The sequence below is a fragment of the Callorhinus ursinus genome, unplaced genomic scaffold, assembly GCF_003265705.2.
Source record: "Callorhinus ursinus isolate GAN/ISIS: 27379988/994484 unplaced genomic scaffold, GSC_fseal_2.0 scaffold39, whole genome shotgun sequence".
Lineage (NCBI taxonomy): Eukaryota > Metazoa > Chordata > Mammalia > Carnivora > Otariidae > Callorhinus > Callorhinus ursinus.
Genome location: NW_027397101.1, coordinates 8,347,733 through 8,371,057, shown reverse-complemented (window position 1 = coordinate 8,371,057; position 23,325 = coordinate 8,347,733). Strand labels below are relative to the sequence as shown.

General features: G+C 39.3%; 1 protein-coding gene across 3 annotated transcripts in view; it reads left to right on the top strand.

Moving 5' to 3' along the window:
• The window catches only part of GLDC (glycine decarboxylase), a 100,545-nt gene that overhangs the window by 13,614 nt on the left and 63,606 nt on the right, over positions 1-23,325 (top strand). For all 3 annotated transcript variants that reach the window (XM_025887885.2, XM_073880756.1, XM_073880757.1), the window contains exons 3-7: positions 4,669-4,804; positions 13,689-13,853; positions 20,079-20,156; positions 21,368-21,515; positions 22,025-22,221. In XM_025887885.2, the coding sequence (XP_025743670.1) occupies positions 4,669-4,804; positions 13,689-13,853; positions 20,079-20,156; positions 21,368-21,515; positions 22,025-22,221 (724 nt within the window). The remainder of the gene's footprint in view (positions 1-4,668; positions 4,805-13,688; positions 13,854-20,078; positions 20,157-21,367; positions 21,516-22,024; positions 22,222-23,325) is intronic.

The window sequence follows — 23,325 nt, the reverse complement described above, 5'->3', positions numbered from 1 at the left end:
AAGATGGGGAAGAACCTGGCAGGATTAGGGTCAGGTGGATCATAGCCCCAGTCAGGCCTGCATTGTCCTGTCCCAACCACATCTTGTCACATAGGGCGGGTGCCCCTCTGTGAGACTCAAAGAGTTTTCAATTTGAAGAGTTTCCATGTCCTTATTCTACACTACGCAGAGCTTACAGATTGGTTTACCTTCCTAGAATGAAGAAATTCTGTGATTCACAGACTTTGGTTGTGAAACTGTCCTTCGTTGGGGAGGAAATTTGACAAATGAGAGGAAGTAGGGTTTATGGGCTGGGTAAGTGGGTTTAAGTCAGGCTGTTATGGGGGGAGGAGAGGGGTGCTGCAAATGATTAGGTGATGCTACAGAAAGGCTACACATTACAATGGAATTTGTTTGCAAATTCCACGTTCCACTGAGAAAATCAGAAAATGTCTGGACAAGTGCTATCACTCATGGTCTGTTTATCTTGATTGAGACCCTTGACCCCACCCCATGGTTTTCTGAGCAGCTTTGAAGCCAAGCATCTGCAGGTTGGCAAGAAAAATATGCTAAGGCAGTCTCTGTCCTAACATTCTGGCCCCAGCTTTCCCCTTCAGCCTCTGGCAGAAAAAGGCCTTTCTGGGCAAATTCAAATATGATTGTGTTGGTTTTCAGTCCTGATGATTTCCTTGGAGACCTTTTCTGAGTATTTTTCCAAGTACACGAAGGGCAGGGAGTGGGAGGGAGGCTCCAACGCTGGTTTGAGTGGCTGTTCTGCGCTGGGTGCTGCTGGACTTCCCGGAAAATGCTCTGTGGACCTTTGACCACTGTGGGGACTGACAGCTGTCTGCACTCATATATTTCACAAGGAGGATTTTTTTTGTGCATAACATTTTAATTGAATTTTTAATTTTTGAATAATATACGCATATTGTCCAAAATTAAAAAACAGAAAGATATGTAGGTTTTGAGAAAGCAAGACTCCTTCAGTCTCCTCCTATCAGTTTCTTGAGAATCATTCCATAGATATTCTGTTAATATATAGCATATGCATATGTATTTATTCTTTTTTTAATATAAATGGCAGAATCATAAATACCTCTCTGAAAACTTAGACCTAATATTTTAAGATGCCAAAAGCCAAAAACAAAGCATGGATACACTTTTTTCATATAATTGACACAAAAAGTAACCATATAGTTATGTGTTAAGGATAAGGCTTAAGAGTGGGGGACAATGTGTGTATGCACCCATACAGCCTGCCTGTCTTTCCTAATGACATTTTTTAATTCTTGTTAAAATTCACATACATGGAAAATTAAAACCTGGTCTTAGGGACTCCTGGGTGGCTCAGTCGGTTAAGCAGCTGCCTTCAGCTCAGGTCATTATCCCAGGGTCCTGGGATCGAGCCCCGCATCGGGCTCCCTGCTCAGCAGGAAGCCTGCTTCTCCCTCACCCACTCCTCCCTCACCCACTCCCCCTGCTTGTGTTCCCTCTGCTTGTGCTCTCTGTCAAATAAATAAAATCTTAAAAAAAAGAAAAAAACAAAAACCTGGGCCTAGAGTGCATTGACTATTTAATAGCTAAATTGGTTTATTCCTGTTAGAAAGTATTTATTTGGTGTGGTGGTTGGTACAAAGCCCTGCTTGATATTTTAGGTGCTGGTGACAAGGGAGCTGCTATTGGAAAGTCTCCTATGTGGAATTATGTAAGGAGAAATTGTTCATTCTGAATTCTTTGAAGAGGAACAGCATGAGATCCACCTGTGGATTCTTAGAGAGTGGTGCCGAAGTCACTGAAACTCTGTTCTTGGTACATTAGAACCAGGGCATTATGCAATGCTCAGAGGCAGTGGAATAAACAAAGTCAAAAGCAGGCATTTATTCCGTAATAAAAGAAATTATTGCTTGAATTCCAGAAGGACTACTTAAGGACTTCTGTGGCTGGGGGTGCATAAGAATGCACAGTGACTGACTGTAGGCAAGCATTTGGAGAATGACACACTGTCTCTTTCTCTTTCTGTCTCATTTCCCCCCTGGTTAGTTTCATGACCATTCACATTAAGGAAGGCAGTTACTGGAATTGGGCCTGTTTACAGGAGGAAGCTGTTTTTGTCAGGTTGGAAGGAAGAGAAGAATGTGCACTACTGTGGGGTTTGCTCTGGAGTAAATGGCAAGCATTTCAGAAGCATGGCCAAGAACCCACCCTACTCTTGATGACTCAAGAGTGTCCATTAGTGTGTCCTTGGTGTACAGAGGACTGCTCATTTGTTTAACTCACTTTGTTCCCAAAAGAAGGTAAATAAGAAAAAGTCAAGCTTGAGAAGCAAGACTTTATCCTATAGTGCTTCTGTCCTCAAATGGTGTTCTCCTCATATGTGTGGCTCTATGTCCACATTTCCCTTTTCTTATAGGACAGCAGTCATGAATTAGGACTGACCCTAATATAGCATGTATTCATCTTAACTTGATTACATCATTAAAACCCTATTTCCGAATAAGATCACGTTCACAGGTATCAGGGGTTAGGACTTCAACTATCTTTTTAGAGGACACAGTTCAATTCACAACACTCATTTTCCCATCTCCCTCCTGTACTAGCTTCTTACCATATCTCCCTGTTTCCAGGGTTTTCCCTCTGACCTAGCCACCATATCAATAATTATCTTTCTATAATGTAGGAAAGATCATATTATTCATTACTCTATTATTCCTAAAGGTTAAACTCTTGATTTGACAGATAAAGCCCTTCACAGACCATTCTCATTTGGGAGCTAGACCTTTTGTCCTCATGACATAATATGGAACAGGGATCCCTCTTAAACAAGATCTTAACTGAAGTTGGCCTTGTTGAATTGTGTGCCTATCAGGCGCTGCTAGTCAATCCCAGCTGGTAATGGGTTCTCAATCACCCTCTCCTAAGAAGGCTTTGGGAAGTGATTGGATTTCTTGCACGATTGCTCCTAAGGATGCGGTACTTGCATATCTCCCCAGATACTGGTTTATTGAACTTTCACTTACAGTTCCTAAACTTTCAATGGAAGAAGGTAAGATTGTCTGTCAAAAGGCAGTTGGATGACATTTACTCATGAAACTGATACTTACAAAACTGTCTTCTCTTTCCTTAACCTAGTCTGGCAAAATGACACATCTCTTGTGAACTTACTTCTTGTGAACGCATATGGAGTGGGAAGGTGGGATGGAGGGTAAAAGTGTTTTCATTGAGGATAAAGAAGGATTAATGAGAGTAATATTTACATAGAGTTCAGTAGGATTAAAACAAAGTGAAGCATCCTCTTAGCTAGTTTGCCATTTTAGTGACTGCTGTATATAGATTTTTCTCTGATATAGTAACAATAAAATCAGACAATTCTAAGATTTAAGTGGCTGAATCCCTGAGAAGATCCTAAAGGAGCCAGACATTTGCCCAAGTAGTTAAATTTTTACCAGAATGATGTATCTTTATGCAGAAGGGCAGAGAAAGAACCATGTAAGGTCATTTGTGTCTGGAAACTGTCTTTCAGTATAAGTGCTATACCTGTAGCAGGTCTGTACTTGGCCCAGTGGGGAAGTGTAGAATCTGGAATTAGACAGACTGGGTTCTAACCATTCAATTTAAAGCCATGTAGCCTCAGGCAAGTGATCTGTGTATGCCTCAGATTCCTAAGCTGCTTGAAAAGCATTTGGTACAATTCCTGGCAAAGAGTAATGCTCAGAAGTCAGATTTTGTTGTTATTATATGAATGACCTCAAATAGGGTGTCACCTGCATCCAAGGGCTTTTATTATTCCTTCTTAATTATCAAAGTGTCCTAATGGGAATGCTGGTTAAAACTGCATCTTTTATTTATTTATGTATTTATTTATTTATTTATTTAAGATTTTATTTATTTGAGAGAGAGAGAATGAGAGATAGAGAGCACGAGAGGGAACAGGGTCAGAGGGAGAAGCAGACTCCCTGCCGAGCAGGGAGCCCGATGTGGGACTCGATCCCGGGACTCCAGGATCATGACCTGAGCCGAAGGCAGTCGCCCAACCAACTGAGCCACCCAGGCGCCCAAAACTGCATCTTTTATTACAACTGATACTTTACACCGTTCGGTGAAGGCCTTTTTGTAAGTAGTCTTTTAAGTGACACAAAGGAAAAAACATCAAAGTTAGCAGAGGAGTTTTAGAGAAAAATATAGGTCATGTATTATTTAAGACTTAAACCAATATTTTACTAAGAGAAAGCAGAATTTTAAAAAATATATTTTATTTATTTTTTTGAGGGGGGTGGGGAAGGAGCAGAGGGAAAGGGACAAGCAGAAGCTGTGCTGAGCAAGAGTCCAACACTTAAACCGACTGAGCCACCGAGGCACGCCACAAAAGCAGAATTATTTGGTGTAAATACCACAGAAATGTAAAGGGAACAGAATAAACTCAGAATGAGGCAAGTATTATAATTGGGCAATTCTAACAAAGCCAAAAAAAAGAAGAGCCAAAAAAGAATAAGAGGAACCAAACTGGAGGGTAATTGAGTGCTGTTTTGGGATTTTTGAGATTTCTGCATACAGTACTTAGTATTGTGGGGGAATTGATTCTTATATTTTCATATATATATTTAAAGAAAACAAAGGTCTTAAACTAGAATTGGAGCTCTCTTTTGAGATGTTTTCTGTCTGTAATATTTCTCTCTTTCTTATAATCAGGTGAAAATGAAATCCTTACAACTCTGCATGCCATTTCCAGCAAAAACCAGATCTGGAGATCGTATATGGGCATGGGCTATTATAACTGCTTCGTGCCACAGACGATTCTGCGGAATTTACTGGAGAATGCAGGATGGTAATGTATTATTAGATTGAAAACAAGAGTACTATGTTTTGATTTGCATGATTCTCCCAGTTTCCCCACACCTCCTTCCCCCTTGGAGTGTCAGAACTTATACACTGACACCTACACTCCTGTGTTGTCTCTGACCTCCAGGAACCTACTTGGTTTTCTCTGACTTGGGAAATTTCCTTACTCAAATATAGAGGAAATACAGAGTTTCTTTCCACTTTTATTCCCATAAAAAATTTTAGAGCTCTAAAATGTGGATGCTGGTAATCTCGTCCTCTCTAATTTAATGTCTATTCTGTCTTTGTAAGCATATTGAGCAAGATGTCAACTTGTAGGTGGGCAGATTCAGGGCTTTATTCTTTGGAGACACTGGGATTTTAAGGCTGTGTCTTTTCTTTTTTTTTTTTTTTTAAGGTTATGTCTGAGCTTACTCAGTGAGTCAGAATCTTAGTCCATTATCTTCTCAGGATTTTAGGAGTATCCTTTATCACCCCCCTCCCCCTTATATTCTGGGTACATGACCAGTTGAAAAAGCAGATGTAGTATCAGGTAAATGGAGATTAAAATATCCGGTTTATTACTTAGCACTTTGTAGAGAAAGAGAACATATGTATTCTGTGAACAGGCTCTTCTAGAAACAGCAAAAGGAGGGGCTGAGCTGCACGTCCTCAGGTGTGTGTTCTGTTCTCCTCTCACATCTCATACAGACAGTAGTTGGCTGTATGGTAGAAAGAACAAAACAGAGGTTCACATCTCAACACCTTGGATATTTTTGTCAGGGAGAAGTCCTGGCTCCAAAGACCAGCCCATCTGCTTCTCTGCCCATTGGGAAATATTGTCTGACTGTAGAGGAAGAAAGATGGGGATTCCTGGGCCTTTCTTTTTCTTGTTTTTGGATCAGCATCACTGTATACACCAGCATCTTTAAATTGAAACTTTATTTCAATTGAGAACTTAGTCTCAAAAGGAATGTGTGCACTTATTTCTAGCATAGAAATGGAGTGGGGAGGCAGTAATTCCTAGATGCCTTTTTCTTTCACTTAGTTGGTATAAGAAATAACTATTATTTTTAACTATGCAAGCATGTATAACAAGTATACAGATACCATTTATTTGGTCCATAAATACAGTATAGTAGTATTCGAGTTTTACAAAACATCAAATATTATAAATAACCTGAAACTAGAACAATACATAAAAATTAGCATCTTACACGGATATACCAGGCGGTGTAAGCTGGAAAGTTGAGTAAATTAACATTGTTTTACATTAATATACACAGTGCCACTTAATATTTATTTATTTATTCAAGATTTTATTTATTTATTTTAGAGAGAGATAGAGAGCATGAGTGGGGGAGGGGCAGAGGGAGAGGGAGAGAGAATCGCAAGCAGACTACACACTGAGCACAGAGCCCAACACGGGGCTTGATCCCAGGACCCTGAGGTCATTACTTGACCTGAAATCGAGAGTTGGATGCTCACCCAACTGAACCACCCAGACACCGCAGTGCCAGTTAACATTTAAAAACAAGTTTCAATGCATAACACTTGATATAAGAAGTAACTTTAATTTCTAGTACAACCAATATTATGTGAGGACAGAATAGGCAATTGCCTCTGTAATTCAAAGGTATTTAGAGCAAGATGTAAAGATTGTCTTTCAGGTTAGCATATATTAAAAAATCAACATAGTAAAGGGAAGGTAGGCTTCTCTATGGGAAATCATAAATTGCCCCCACATGAGCTTTTGAAATACCCAAGTACATCCTCCACCGCAATAAATCTTAAAAAATTGCTGAACGCTTTGCATCTTTTGTAAAATATTTTATTTAATAAATTTTGTTAGATTTCATTTGAATTCTGTGATCAGAATTCTTATAAATAATTGCCTTATATGAGGCTCTCCATTATACCTTCATAAGACAGACTATTGAGACATCCATTAGTCCATTTTTTTTACCTTAAAAACAGAAAATAGGAAAGTACCTGTGCAAAAAACTCAAAGCTGCCCCAAAATTTTACTGTTTTGTTCTAGTCAACACCTAAAGATAGGGCCCTCTCAGCCTCTGTGCAGGGTAGGAGCCTAACTTCTATGAGCACCAATTAGCAAACCCAGATGAATTTTATACTCCTTCCTAATTTTTGTAATTTTTCATTTCCCTGATTCCACTGAGCTCCTGCTTACCCCCTCCCTGCTCCCTCATTGTCTCCTTAAAACATCAAGCTATCTCTAATACACACACACACACACACACACACACACACACACACACACACACACTCACTAATATGCAGACTCATCTAGGAATACAAACTTTTTGACAATTTTGGCATTTTTTAAAAAGATTTTATTTATTTATTTGAGAGAGCGTGAGTATGAGAGGGAGGGGAGGAGCAGAGGGAGAAGCCAACTGCCCGCTGAGCAAGGAGCCTGATATGGGGCTCGATCCCAGGACCCTGAGATCATGACCTGAGCTGAAGGCAGACGCTTAACCGACTGAGCCAGTCAGGTGCCCTCAATTTTGGCATTTTGAAAAGTAAACCTGATACCCTATTTAATCTCAAACTTTGCACAAAGTGTTCTTAGTACAGGAATAAACCCACTGTGGCGACTGTTTATGACATGTGAACTTATATTCATTTACCATCATACCACCCACAAGCATAACTGGTTTCTGTGCCTTTGAGTCTGTGAGGAGTTGATGTGTTTGGCCATCAATTCAGACCATCCTCATCTGCTGTCTCAAGTCCAGACCTGTAGTTCTGAGGCACAAAGCATTTGTCTAGGGTAGGGCGGTGGTCAGCCTGGATGCATGGGAAGCAAAGCAGTCCTGGTTGACCAGAGTGCTTTGTCCTGGATGAAGTTGCTCATGTCTCATCATTACAGGAGCCAGATCTGTTGGCCTAATCACTCCTACCTTGCCATCCCTGGCCAGAGCTTTTAGTTTCAATATGCTTCATTTCTTAATTAGTAAGAGAGAGGAAAGAACCCTCAAAGAACTAGTTTTTTTGCTTTGGGTGTGAGTGCGAATATATTTGCTTTGCTGAGGCTTCTTTCCCACTGTGGTACTGATAAAAGTTTGCATGGTTGAACTCCAAGTTTGATTTCAAAAGGGAATGGCCTTTCTCCTTACAAAATAAGCCTCAGAAGCACATGAATGAGCTGCAGCATTTTAGCTGTCTGAATACTGGCCTGCGGCCTTCACTCTTGGTGGCCATAGAGAATATTCACCATATTGCTTCCTGGCTGTGAGTGGATGTGTTAATTTACTTTAGGAGCTGCCAGCATTTTGAGAGGAAGACAATGTTGTTTTTGCTTTTCAGTCCTGGTTTTTGGGAGCATTTTAAATATTGTTCCTTTCCATTAACTGAAAGTTGATTTGAACCAGAGGGTAATACTGTACCTCACCAGCACTGATAGGGAGGACTGTGCACATGAGGGTAAAGAGATTTCACAGTATCACCCTTCTGTTCTGAATGGTTTCCGTAGAGACAGAACCAACAAATTCCGGTGACGTGAGGTGAAAATAAATGGACAACATAGCTTCTAAAGAATACAAACATTTGGGCTCTTACAAGAAAATTTGCATCAGGTCCAGAATTTTATTTTATGGGGCCCGCTGTTACAAAACTTTGACTGCTGATAGTATCAGTATTTAATATAAAAAGACTTAACATTTTCTTTGTGGCTATTTCTGTTTTGTGTAACTTTGGCACTGGGATTAAAATGAGAGAATTTTATGAATGTCCTACTGCAATACCTCATTCTTTCTCAATCTCACAAGAAAGTCACAGCCCAAAAGTCATAGAAAATACTGATTATTTTGGGATAAATGTTAATGCCTTGTTGAAGATATCAAGCATCCTGTTTGAGCCTGACAAAATGCCTTCTTGGATCTACAGATGCTTTAAAAATATATTAAAATACATCTAGAAATAGAAATGAGTTAAATAGTCAGTTGAAATATAGAAAATGTAGGGATGCCTGGCTGGCTTAGTTGGTGGAGCATGTGACTCTTGGTCTTGGCATTGGGAGTTTGAGCCCCATGTTGGATGTAGAGATTATTTAAAAATAAAATCTTTTTTAAGAAAAGAAATATAGAAAATGGAGATTACAGACACACTTTCTTAATCACCACATTTTGCCTAATTGAGTCAACTAAACTTTTGCATACATGACAGCCGGCCCTCCATTAGCATTTTTCTCCTGAAATGAGGGTTTGTTAGTGTCCTTGGGCCTCAGGCTCACTGGCTTGAGTTTTTTAATAGAGGCTTGTTAAGACCTTTAATACCTGATATTTTAGTGGTGTAGAAAATGTGTAGACTGTAAGTAAAAGAAGTGGGATCATATGTTTATTTTTGCAAGAAAACAATTACAAAACTCTCTACCTTTAGAAAGGCTAATCAGCATCAGCCGAAGTTTGGGCTTATGAAAGTGTTGAGCAAGGTGAGAAAGGTTGGCAAGGGAAGAGAATATTAAATCTCAAAAGTCTGTTATCAAAGGAACAATGCAGTCTCAGGTATGGAGGACTGTGCTTGGGAGGTTTGGATTTTTCCCTGTAGGTAATGGGGAGCCATCTCCAATTAAGCAGGGAAGTAAATACTACACACTTCTGCACCACAGATATTCAGTAAGTTCCTATTTTAAGCACAGCATTAGGGCAGTAAGGCAACAAAGATAAAGGGGTGGATATGGGACATTGGAAGGAAGACTCGTGGGAATTGATCATGATTTGGTCTCAAAAGAATTGCAGTTTCCTCCTTGAGAATTGGCACAGCTTTGAAGGAATAAGAATTTTTAGGAAGAGAAACTAGTTTGTTTGGGGATCTAGTTGGAGGAAGAATAGGCAATGTGAAGCTGACATGAGATGTGATAAATTTTCAGAAAAAAACCCTTTCCAAATACAAATATCTAATAATATCTGAACAGAACTATGAGTGAATCCTCTTAAAGATCAAAATAGAGGGGGGAAAAAAACCTTTTTTTTTTTTAAGATTTTTTTTTATTTATTTAATTGACAGAGAGAGAGATAGCGAGAGAGGGAACACAGGTGGGAGAGGGAGAAGTAGACCCCCTGCTGAGCAGGGGGCCTGATGTGGGGCTCGATCCCAGGACCCTGGGATCATGACCTGAGCCGAAGGCAGTCGCTTAACCAACTAAGCCACCCAGGCGCTCCCCCGCCTTTTTAAAAAAACAAACAAACAAAAAAAACCTTTTTAAGACAACTAATATTTGGGCAGGATTTTACCGTTCCAAATGCTTTATATATATTAACGTCCTTTGAGTGCTAAGAACCTATGATATAGGTGATGTTATCCTCATTGATCACCAAGAGAAATTGGAAGAGAGAGATTTGGTTACTTGTCCCAATTCACAGATAGTACATTAAAGAATTAAGGTTGAAACCCAGGGCTTCTTAGTACTAGTATCATGATAATGCAGGGAAATCTGTGAATCACTATACTACTTAAGAGAGTACATATAGGGTATGATCTTTCTGGAGAGGAACATGGCAATATCTGAGAACCTTAAAATTAATTATCATATACAATTCAGAATTCCACTTCCAGGAATTTATCTGAAGGAAATAAGACAAAGAGAAGGCTGTTCACTGTTACCCTAGTTCTGATATTTAAAACCAAAAGTAATATTTAATTTGAGGGGACTTAAATTATGGTAAATAAGATGATTTAATGCCACATAACAATTAAAATTATGTTGTGGAACAGTATTAAAGTTATTAGAAATTGTCCATGGCATAATGTTAAGAAATAAAATCAGGGCAGAAGACTTTATACATAGAGTATAATCTTATTTTAAATATAAATATGATTATGATGTAGAAAAGAGTAAATTAATTAGCTTGATAGTGGTAATCATCTAACAAAATATGTATATCAAATCATATTTTATTTTATTTTATTTTATTTTATTTTATTTTATTTTATTTTATCTTACCTTATCTTATTAAGTAGACTCCACACCCAATGTGGGGCTTGAACACACTACCCTAAAATTAAGTCGGATGCTCTACTGACGAGCCACCCAGGTGCCCTTGTACACTTTAAATATATATTGTTTTGTTGATTATCTCAATAAAGCTGGAGAAAAAAAGGATCATAAAGTCACAAATCAACAAGAGGCAGACAGCGCAACAGAAAAATGGGCAGCATAGTTGAGTGTGTCTGTCACAAAAGAGAAAAAAAACATTGAAAAGAAATGCATGTAAATGATAACTGTTGTTATCTTGGAGTTTTGGGATAATGGGTAATTTTGTTGTCTCCAAAGTTATCTGAGTTTTCCAACTTTTTACAATAAGCAGGTGTAAGATAATCAGAAAAAGGTTGTAAATAAGTTCCTGACACAGAAAATGGTTAATAAATGGTAGCTGAGGTCTTTTACATTCAGAATACAATAAAAAGAAAGTAAAAATTACTTTTAATCTTGCCACCGAGAAAAAACACTGTTTACACTTTGGTTCATTTGTTTTTACAAATTTACAAAAATGGGATCATGGTATTTGACACTGTACTTTTTAAATATATATGTCATGGGCGCCTGGGTGGCTCAGATGGTTAAGCGTCTGCCTTCGGCTCAGGTCATGATCCCAGAGTCCTGGGATCGAGTCCCGCATCGGGCTCCCTGCTCCTTGGGAGCCTGCTTCTCCCTCTGCTTCTCTCTCTCTCTGTCTCTCATGAATAAATAAATAAAAATCTTAAAAAAAATATATATATATATGTCAGGAGCATCTCCATGTCAGAAATTATTCTTTTATACATCATTTTCAGTAAATGTGTAGTATTATGTATGCATGGTGTCTATTTAATTGTTTTCTTTTCGATGGACACTTAGTTTTGTTGCTCTTTTTTTGTTGTTCTTATTACTAATTTTTCAATATTCCATGCTGTGATGAATTCTCTGGAGTATTGCTCTCTCTATTCCTATTGTATTTTCTGTGTCTATGGGTATACTGAATCTTTCCCATTTATTGGATGGACTAGCTAATATGTTTATGCTCGGGTGTGTGCATGAGCAAGTTTGTGTATCTGTCTATATGTAAAATAATGACTCTGAGTAAAATGAAAGCTTCATGTTAGCCAGGCCATCTAAGCATGTCTTTGTGGTGTCAGGCTATGCTGTGTGTGAAAGTGATGTGAGGTCACAATTGCTCCTTGTCTTTGCCTTTTGTATGACCCCATTTCTACTCGGATTCCTTTTCTACTTTGCCTACAACATGTATTGTGTGCCTCATTCATTCCAGTTCACTACCCACTTAGAATTTGACAAACTGATTTACAGTTGCTAAGCCAGGCTGTTCAAGGAGTTAACTGAAGCAAAAATGTACTCTGCTGTAACACACACACACATACACACACACAACTATGCCAATAAAAGTTTCGGGAAGATTATTTCGAAGTCTTGACATTTTACTGCTTGGTAAGGCAAGTTCCCCCACCCACTCCCCCTCAAATATATGAAGTATTAATTTCAAAGCCTTCAAAAAGGAAAGAGAAAGGATGGAAACATCCTGCACATGATTACCAGAGCAAGACAGAAAGGGATAGGGCTTGGAAAAAAAAAAAAAAGCCTAAATTTTTTCCTAATACTTTTCTGGCTTAGAAGAACAAAAACAATAGAATTATGAAACCATGGCAGTCACATGTGGGAGCATGGATCCCAATCTGACCCACTTTGGTAGGGTGAATGGATTCTTGGTAAAAAGATAGCAGCTGTGTCACAAGTCCTCAGTGACCCTCTATCATACCACCTGATTTTATTTTCTTTAAAACATTTATCATTCTGAAATGATTTCACTTATTTATTGTCTCTTTTTCCCCATTACAGTATACTCTTGAGATCAGGGACTGTTATCCATTTGCTTATGATGTATCATCAGCAGAACCTATCCTAGTTCTTGGCACTTACAGGCATGCAGTAATATTTGTAGGATGAGTGAATGAAGGAATGAAAAAAAAGGATGAAGGCACAAAGTGTGTTAACTCAAATACTTAAAGAAATATTTGTGGCTAATAACTAGAGGATATAATATTAAAACTCATGTCTATACTGCCTTCTAACCATTTATATCCTTGAATTTTGAGTTAACTTCTGCAGACTCTTAATAACTGAATAGTCAGGATTCTTTTTTTTTTTAAGATTTTATTTACTCATTTGATACAGAGAGAGAGCACAAACGGGGAGCATCAGGCAGAGGGAGAGGGTGAAGCAGGCTTCCCGCCAAGCGGGGAGCCAGATGTGGGGCTCAATCCCAGGATCCTGGGATCATACCTGAGCTGAAGGCTGACGCTTAACCGACTGAGCCACCCAGGTGCCCCTGATTAGTCAGGATTCTTAAATAGACCTCTTGTTAATTTCCTAGGCGCACATAGAATTTCTCCTCCTTAGTATTAAACAAAGATCCCCATAAAACAACAGTTTTGAGTATTAGATAGTAGATTCTTAGATGCTTTCCTATTGTGGACTGTGATTGAGATAGGCTTTTAGCTAGCAGAGAGATAACAGCAAGTAAAATTTCTGTTTATAATACCATAGGTAAGCTCAAGTGGATTTTAAGAACCAGCTTACAATAAAACACATACAATAAGGTTATTAAAATAGAAATGTAAGATTAAGAAGTACCTTAAAGAGATAGAAAGAAACATAAGTACTGAATATGCCCAAACAAAAGATAATATTGTTACTGTGATTTAAGTCTGAGCTTCCTTACTGATATATAATTCTCAAGGGAAGCTTACTGATAAACACAGTTCTCAAAGAAGACAGACTTAAGTTTCAGTTACTGAATTCCAAAGTGAAGACATTTTGTGCACTTTTCTGAATAGTGGAGTCACAGTTTGGACATGGCCTTTTGTGTCTTTCATAGGATCACCCAGTATACTCCATACCAGCCAGAAGTGTCTCAGGGGAGACTGGAGAGTTTACTAAACTACCAGACCATGGTGTGTGACATCACAGGCATGGACATGGCCAACGCGTCCCTGCTGGATGAGGCCACAGCGGCCGCAGAGGCAATGCAGCTATGCACCAGGTAAGAGGCCCACAGGGCGAGGGACATCCTCCAATGTCTCCCGCGGTGCAGGCGGGGCTGGCCTGCAGTGCCCAGTGACTCACCTCCACACACACACGCGCACACACACACACACACACACACACAGTAGCATTATACCAGTCAGCTGAGAGAACAAAAAAATCTGAAAAAATAGTGGCTTTTTAAAGCCACTATTGTTTACCGTTTTAACATTACATAAGAAAAACATTTGGCTCTCCTCTCCTCATCCATAGTATTAAGTTCAGGGATGTTACAGCAACTCTGAGATAGTATCAAGTTCTCCTCTCTCTGTGCCATCTTCAGTGTGAGGCCTTTGTCCTCATGGTCGCAAGATGACTGCTGGGGCTTTAACTATGACCTCTGCACCCACGAAGAAGGAAAGGGCCAAGGGTGCTGCTAGCTAATTAAGTCCTCTTGAGTTTTTTGGCAACTTGCACTCAGAAACTTTATGCTTCATTGACCACCCGTACCTACAGTGACCTGGGGAAATGCAGTTTTTATTAGACGGGCACATTGCTGTGCCCTACATATTTGGATTCTATTACTATTGGTAAAGGGGAGAATGGATATTGGGTAAGAACTGGCAATCTGTAATTAATACACAAATGCCATCTTCTTTCATGAAGCATATTGTTTTAGGTTGTATTTAAATGTGTTATACCTTGTTTTCTTGTATTTAACAATACATTGGGAGAAGATTTGCTTTAGTCAGCTTTCTAGGACATGGCTTTTACTGACTACTTGGTAGTTCTCACCTGCATGAAAGTACCCCAATTTATGTAACCTCACCTCTATTGTTACACATTCACTTTGATACCATCTTTTCCTGTTACAGATGCTATTGTTTTACATCTTTAGAATCAATTTTGTCAAAAGTTCTGATGATCTCCTGAGGATGCATTTCTAGAAGTAGAATTGCTGGGTCATGGTATATAGTTAACAGTTGCTCTCCAGTTCCCCACCTTCCTTTGTTCTTGGCCTTGTGAGTACTTTTGAGCTTATCTTCCTGGTAGAGTTCACCTGGTAGAGTTCACATGTAGATGTCATCTGGTTGGGAAATCTGCCCATATTCATGGTGTGTCTGTGAGGTTTTGTGCCTCTGGCTCTGAATGCCCATGTAACTTTCTTTCTTGGCTTCCAGATACTTAGGGATGGTTAAATTGGTTCTGGTACCAAGTCCAGTGTGTGCATCGAGGTTTTCCCCACACCAACAAATAATTCTTTAACAGCAGCGTGGTGTCCAGGAGTTCAACTCAGTTCCGACACAATCTATCTGGAGATAGCATCAGATTCCAGGGGTTAAGGGTTCAGTCTTACGAGACTGCCCTGCCCCCGCCAACTCACTCCACCACACCCCACTTCATAGTCAGTGGCGAGCCCACATTATTTCCTTTGCTTCTGCGTGCCTGGCTATAAACCAGAGGTTTCCAGGACACCCTCCTCAAGTTCAGTTAATTTGCTAGAGCAACTCACAGAACTCAGAGAAACATTACTTACTAGATCACTGGTTTATTATTAAGGGGAAAAACAGGAATAGCCAAATGGGAGAGATACATAAGGCAAGGTATCTGGGAAAGGCGTGGAGCATCCATGCTCTCTTAGTGTACACCATTCGCCTCCATTCTCCACCCATTCATCAACCCGAAGTTCTCCAAATGCCGTCCATTATGGTTTTTTTATGGAGGCTTCATTACATAGGCAAAATTGATTAAATCATTGGCAATTGGCTGTTGATTTGACCTCCAACCCCTCTTCCTTCTGAGGTCGGAGGTGGGACTAAAAGTTCTAGCCCTCTAATCATAGGGTTGGCTCCATTGGCAACCAAACCCCATCCATGGACATTCTCCAAAAGTCACCTAATTAACATAAAAAAACACATCTTCATTCTCCACAGTTAGGAAGTTTGGGGAGCTATGAGCCAAGAACTGTGGAGGAAGACTAAATATAAATGAAAATATGAAATATTTTGATATTTGATACATTAAAAATTTGGTCATGACCAAATATATATTTCTTATAAATCACAACATTGCCATAGTGAACCCCAAACTTGCTTAGCAGGTATGAAAACCTCTAAATTTCCAGCCACAGGTTATTCTGCTCCCCAAGCAGCCTTAGAGGTGGGCTTTGGCTCTTCCTCCTGATCCTGGGTAGACAGCCAGAAAGGAATGTTTCTCTATTCTTAGCTTTTCACATTTTCATCTTATCTCATCCTTATCCACCTTCTTGCTGCTTTCTCATCTCCCCCTGCCTCTCTTTCTTAGAGCTTCCATTTCACACTTGGAGAAGCTGAGGCCTTTCTGGTTGAAGGTTCGGGGGTTTGGTCCTGAACTGATTTGAGTTAATGAGCTATAGCTCTGCAAATGCTTGATTTGCTCTGCAAATGCTAGATTTACTTCCTCTCTCTTAATTCTCATATCTTAATTTGACCCTTGAAAAGCAGCCTGGTGGTTTTTATCTTTGGAAAGATAAATAAAATAATAATAAATAAAAATTAAAATAGCAGTGTTTTTGTTTCCATCTTAGGTCATTTAGGCTCAGATGACTCTTTTCTCCCAATTTATTTAGATTCACACCGTGAAGAGAATTGTGCTTTGGATAATTAATAGCTTTTTTTAATCTATACAACTCTACCTAATCCTCTATTAAATTTATGTTTATTATAAAAATACCTGTTCAGAGTGGGAAAAATATGCAAACAGTAGAAAATATAATGAAATGAACATGCTGTTTCTCAGTCCTGTTCCATTGAGAAAGCTGTTGTTATTGTGTATCTTTCTGGGAAATTAAATGCATAGCACAATGTACATGTGTTCCCCACCCTTTTTACCAGATGTGCTTATGATACATACACTGTTATGTATCCTGTTAAAAAACAAAATTCAGCCGAGCATATTTGAAGATCTAATTGGCTTTATTATTAAACAATTCATAAATTGGGCAGCATTTTATCTAGCACGTAGAAAATCTCTCTGAGGAGTTGTACAAAATGAAAGGTTTTTTTATAGGAAGGAGGGTGGGGCAAGAATGTGATAAGCAAAAGAAAAGAAAGATTTGTTTCAGGCAAGATCACCTTCCCTTAGGGAAAATGACAGGCGGTCTTATTATACAGATGACCTCTTCTAGCCTTTGGTGGATGGAGAAAGCTCATGTGACAGATTACCTCCTTTGTGCTTATCGGAAAATTCCTGACTCACAGGTTAAGACTACATTTCTGGAGGAGGTTGAAACTGCAGTTAGTTTAGGTATTAAGCCCTGGTTTGGTGACAGGGCCTAGCCCAAGAAACACCATTTTGGGCCTATGGTTTTCTTAACAATCTCCATCAGTTTCGTTTCCTGAAATCAGGAACTTTTAGAAAACTCCCAGCATTTAGGTCCTTTAGTAGCTGTGTGGTCCTGCCCATGTCACTTCTCTGAGTCCTTTTCATCCTCTGTCGAATGAGGACATTTGGTTTAGATAGGCTTCTTTGACAGTAAAATTCTCAGATGTTTTTTATTTCAAGAGTTAGTTTTTATTTCTACTTGTACCCCATCACTATTCTGTTTTTATTTCTTTTAACTTAGCATATTTTAAAAAAATTTAAGCCAGTTTAAGATTGATTTTGCTAAATGGGATTGGAATGGTGTTTAAAAAAAAAAAAAAACACCCAAATTCAGCTGAGTACATTTGAAGATCTAATTGGCTTTATTCAATGATTCATGAATCAGGCAGCATCCCCTCTAGCAAATAGAAAGGAGCGACAAAGGGCTACAGAAAGGGAAATGATTTTTTTTAATATCTGATTTAATTTTATTTCTTTCAAGTTTTTATTTAAATTCCAGTTAGTTAAGATACAGTGTAATGTTAGTTTCAGGTGTAAAATTTAGTGATTCATCACTTACATACAATACCCAGTGCTCATCACAAGTGCCCTCCTTAATATCCATCATCTATTTAGCCCATTCTCCACCCACCGCTCCTCCAGCAACCCTCAGTTTGTTCTCTGTGGTTTAGAGTCTGTTTCTTGGTTTACTTCCCTTTTTTTTCTCCTACGTTCATCTGTTTTGTTTCTTAAATTCCACGAATGAGTGAAATCATATGGTATTTGTCTTTCGCTGGTTGACTTATTTGGCTTAGCATAATACTCCCTAGCTTTAGTCACATCATTGCAAATGGCAATATTTCATTCTTTTTTTTAATTTAATATAATTTTTTAAAGATTTTATTTATTTATCAGAGAGAGAGAGAGCACAGTCGGGATCAGCAGACAAAGGGAGAAACAAGCTCCCTGCTGAGCAAGGAGCCCAATGTGGGACTCAAGGCCAGGACCCTGGGATCATGACCTGAGCTGAAGGCAGACGCTTAACTGACTGAGCCACCCAGGCATCCCAAGATTTCATTCTTTTTTATGGCTGAGTAATATTCCTGTGTGTGTGTGTGTGTGTGTGTGTGTGTGTGTGTGTGTGTATACACATCACATCTTCTTTATCCATTCATCAGGCGATGGACAATTGAGCTGTTTCTAATTGTTTTCCAACAATTGGCTATTGTTGATAATGCTGCTGTAAACACCGGGGTGCATGTACCCTTTGAACCAGTATTTTTGTATCCTTTGGGTAAATACCTAGTAATGCAATTGCTGGATTATAGGTTAGTTCTATTTTTAAATTTTTGAGGAACCTCCATGCTCTTTTCCAGAGTGGCTGCACCAGTTTGCATTCCCACCAACAGTGCAAGAGGGTTCCTCTTTCTTCACATGCTTGCCAAGACCTGTTGTTTCCTGTGTTGTTGATTTTAGCCATTCTGATAGGTGTGAGATGATATCTTGTTATAGTTTTGATTTGTATTTCCCTGATAATGAGTGATGTTGAGCATCTTTTTATGTGTCTGTTGGCCACCTGGATGTCTTTTTGTAAAAATGTCTATTCATGTCTTCTGCCCATTTTTTATTAGAAATTTTTTTTTTTAAGATTTATTTATTTATTTATTTGAGAGAGAGAATGAGAGACAGAGAGCACATGAGAGGGAGGAGGGTCAGAGGGAGAAGCAGACTCCCTGCCGAGCAGGGAGCCCGATGCGGGACTCGATCCCGGGACTCCAGGATCATGACCTGAGCCGAAGGCAGTCGCCCAACCAACTGAGCCACCCAGGCGCCCTTTTTTTTTTTTTTTTTTTTTAGAAATTTTTTTTTTTTTAAGATTTCTGCCCATTTTTTAACTGGATTATTTGCTTTTGGGGTGTTGAGTTTTATAAGTTCTTTATATATTTTGGATGCTAACCCTTTATCAGATCATTTGCAAATGTCTTCTCCCATTCAGTAGATTGCCTTTTAGTTTTGTTGATTGTTTCCTTCGCTGTGCGGAGGCTTTTTATCTTGATGAAGTTCCAATAGTTCATTTTTGCTTTTGTTTCCCTTGCCTCAGTTGACATATCTAGTAAGAAGTAACTTTGGCCAATGTCAAAGAGCTTACTGCCTGTGTTCTTCTCTAGGATTTTTGTGGTTTCAGGTCTCATATTTAGGCCTGTCATCGATTCTGAACTTATTTTTGTGTATGGTGTAAGAAAGTAGTCCAGTTTCATTCTTTTACATGTCGCTATCCAGTGTGAAAGGGAAAGGTTTTTATTTATTTTTTTTTTTAAGATTTTCTTTATTTGAGAGACAGAGGGAGAGAGCATGAGCAAGGTGAGGGATAGAGGGAGAGGGAGTAGACTCCTCACTGAGCAGAGATCCCAGCTGTGGGGCTTGATCCCAGGACTCTGGGATCATGACCTGAACCGAAGGCAGCCCCTGAAAGGGAAAGGTATTTAAAGGGGGGGTCAAGGAAGTCATAAACAAACAAAAAAGGGATTATTTAGAGCAAGGTCACTTTCCTTTGGGGGACAAAAAGAGTCTTATTAGGTGAATTACCTCATTGGTGCTTACCAGGAAATTCTAGACTGACCAATTAAGATTATATTACTGGGGAAGATTGAAACTATAATCAGGTATGTATGAAGCCCCGGTTTGGTGACATGAACCTAGCACAAGTCACTCCATTTTGGGCCTGTGGTTTTCTTTTCAAAAACGAAAATTGGATTTCAGTAGAATTTGATCAGTAGAATTAAGGACTCATTTTTTACATTGTGCTCAGAGTTTCCCTAAGTACCACCTTTGCTTTGCATTCTTAGAAGATACTTTGATTTCTTTAATATTCATGTTTGAATGTGATTTTCTTTTTCAACAGACACAACAAGAGGAAGAGATTTTTTGTTGACCCCCGTTGCCATCCACAGACAATAGCCGTCATCCAGACTCGAGCCAAGTAATTAATTTCATTCATATTTTGAACTCAGGGATAATGTATATCATGCTCATCACTGTTGTTTCTCTCTCTTACTTCCAAACTGATTGGATGTGAACCTGGTTTAAATTGAGGTTGTTCAGTTTTGCTTTCCTTCCTACTTTCTTCCTGAGATCTTGCCTAGTAAGTAAAATGTGTCAGAATTGAGAGAATACAGAAGTGGCCTTAGTTGCCTTTGCTTTATATTGAGTAACCATGTTGTTTGTTTTCTTTTTTTAAAAACAAAGTTAAAAATATTAAAAATAATTTCAGCAATGTTTTGGAAAGCTTGAGAAATAGAGGGAAAAAATGGAATTCTCACACAGTTGTTAGAGTGTAGTATGTGCAACTGCAAACATAGTTTATAAGGGATCCATATAAAGCCTAGGTGTGGTATGATATAGACGAAAGCAAGCATACTGTATTTGTTTAGTGCTGTAATCAGATAAAAACAGAGCTATCACTTGCTGGTGTGTCTGTTTGCTCTCTTCTTTTTTTTTTTTTTAAGATTTTATTTATTCATTTGACAGAGAGAGAGAGCAGGAACACAAGCTGGGGAGTGAGAGAGAGAGAGAAGAAGCAGGCTTCCCGCGGAGCAGGGAGCCCAATGCGGGGCTCGATCCTAGGACCCTGGGATCATAACCTGAGCTGAAGGCAGACGCTTAACAACTGAGCCACCCAGGCGCCCCTGTTTGCTCTCTTCTTGTAAGAACGGGGCAATATTCCCCAACCCCATCCACCATCCCTTCAGAAGGGGTGTTGTCAGATAGAATTGGAATTGGATGGTTAAGAAAGGTCTTTCTCTTTGTCTTATTGATGGTTTTCTATTCACCTAAAACTGATCCCAGGTGAAAGTGGTGACTGCTCTGTAGTTGCAGGAATTGGTTCTTTAGTCCTAGGAAGCCACGTTCCTGACCCTCTCAGGAGCAGGTTCTGGCAAGAAAGGGGGGAATGGGAATGGTAAGCATGGAAGAGAGAAATATTCCAGCACTCGAGATGGTGTGAAGCTCTGTTACCAATGAAAGGTCAGGTGTGAGATGGGGGTGTGTTTGTGTGTCAGGATGAGGTGGGGGTGGGGGGCAATGAGGAAGGACACTGAATATGGGCACTCTATCACTGAAAATAAATTGTAAGGGGCTTTATTTTCTCTAAAAACCAAAAGCATGATTGCTCTTTGTCTTCTGTCTTTCCAGATACAATGGCGTTCTCATTGAGCTGAAATTACCCCATGAAATGGACTTCAGTGGAAACGATGTTAGTGGAGTGCTCTTCCAGTATCCAGACACCGAGGGGAAGGTAGAAGACTTCACAGAGCTTGTGGAGAGGGCCCATCAGACTGGGGTAGGCAAATCTCTCCTTGTGGGGGTCCATGGAGGTATGTCCCAACTTTGAATTAACGATTTTTTGATGCATCTTAGTTTCCATACCTGTATCACCTAGAATGGTAAAACTCTCTCCTTCTTGCCTCCTTTTTTCAAGTTTATTTTGTTCGTTAATTTCTGGCACATAGTAAGCACTCAGTAATTTTTTAAAAAAAGATTTTATTTATTTATTTGAGACAGAGAGAAAGAGCCTGAGCAGGGGGAGGGGCAGAAAGAGAGGGATTAAATAGGCCCCCTGCTGAGTGGGGAGCTCGATGTGGGGCTCAATCCCAGGACCCTGAGATCATGACCTGAGCCACCCAGGTTCCCCTCAGTAAATATTTTTGAATGAATCAGTGAGTAAATGGAATTCACAGGGTATGAAACAACCCTGTCTGTCTGCTTATATTGCAGATAATTTGCTACTGTCTCACTGCTCTCGGGGGAAGGTGACAACTACCACCACTTTCTCTCTTGTGTCCTTTCTAGAGCCTGGCCTGCTGTGCTACCGACCTTTTAGCTCTGTGTATCTTGAGGCCTCCTGGAGAATTTGGGGTAGACATTGCCCTAGGCAGCTCACAGCGATTTGGAGTACCACTGGGCTATGGTGGTCCACATGCAGCCTTTTTTGCTGTTAGAGAAAGCTTGGTGAGGATGATGCCCGGGAGAATGGTGGGGGTAACAAGGTAATGAAGCTCCTGTCTCTCCCCTTTGATTGTGGTTATTATTTTCCCTGTTTCTTCTTCTGATTACAAAAGTTGTTGATTTCTCTCTGAATTTAACTGGGCCAGGCACAATAATTTACAAATTATTTGTATTGAAGTCACATAAGTGAATTTAATTAGGTTGACAAAAGCATTGAAAGACTGGACATTTTAGGTGGTTTTATATCTCACCACTTTGATTCTCAAATGCATTGTCATGCCACACAGTTAGGTAAAAGACAAGCACAGTGAGAGATTACCATGTATACATTGTAATCCACATTATTTCCTAGAGGCCTGCTACTTGTTTGTTCTATTAATTTCTAAATGTACTTTCTCAAGTGCTTCTCATTGGTACACCTCCTCAGATTAAGAATTTAGATGAATGTCATGATTATTACTGGGGAAATTTAGCATGCCCTTTTAGACCTTCCAAAGAAGTTAGACTTACTAGCACAAGTGAATAGTCTATATTAGTGAATGATTTGAATTGTTGAAATGCAACTTATCACATAATAGCAAGAGGCACCTTGCTTTTTAGTGTAAAAATAAGTTTCTTCAAGTATTCTTACATTTGTTTCTTTCAGTGATGTATCTTCACCAGGTGAGATGAGGCAGAAAGTTTTCTAATTAAAAATTTAATATATTAATTATTGTCTGCTGATTATTTTTTAAAGATTTTATTTATTTATTTGTCAGAGAGAGAGCACAAGCGGGGGAGAGGCAGGCAGAGGGAGAGGCAGGCTCCCTGCTCAGCGGGGAGCCTAATGTGGGGCTCTATCCCAGGACCCTGGGATCATGCATGACCTGAGTCAAAGGCAGACGCTTAACCGACTGATACACCCAGGTGCCCCTTTCTGCTGATTTTTATATTGAACTTACTGAAAAAATGGACCCAGAGCTTGATGAAATAAAGGATAAGACTGTTGAATCTTTCTTTTCTAAAATTTTTAAATATTTTAATTAATTTATTTTTAAGATTTATTTATTTGTCAGAGAGAGTGAGTGAGCACAAGCAGGGGGAGCGGCAGGCAGAGTGAGAAGCAGGCTCTCCACTGAGCAAGGAGCCTGACTCGGGTCTCGATC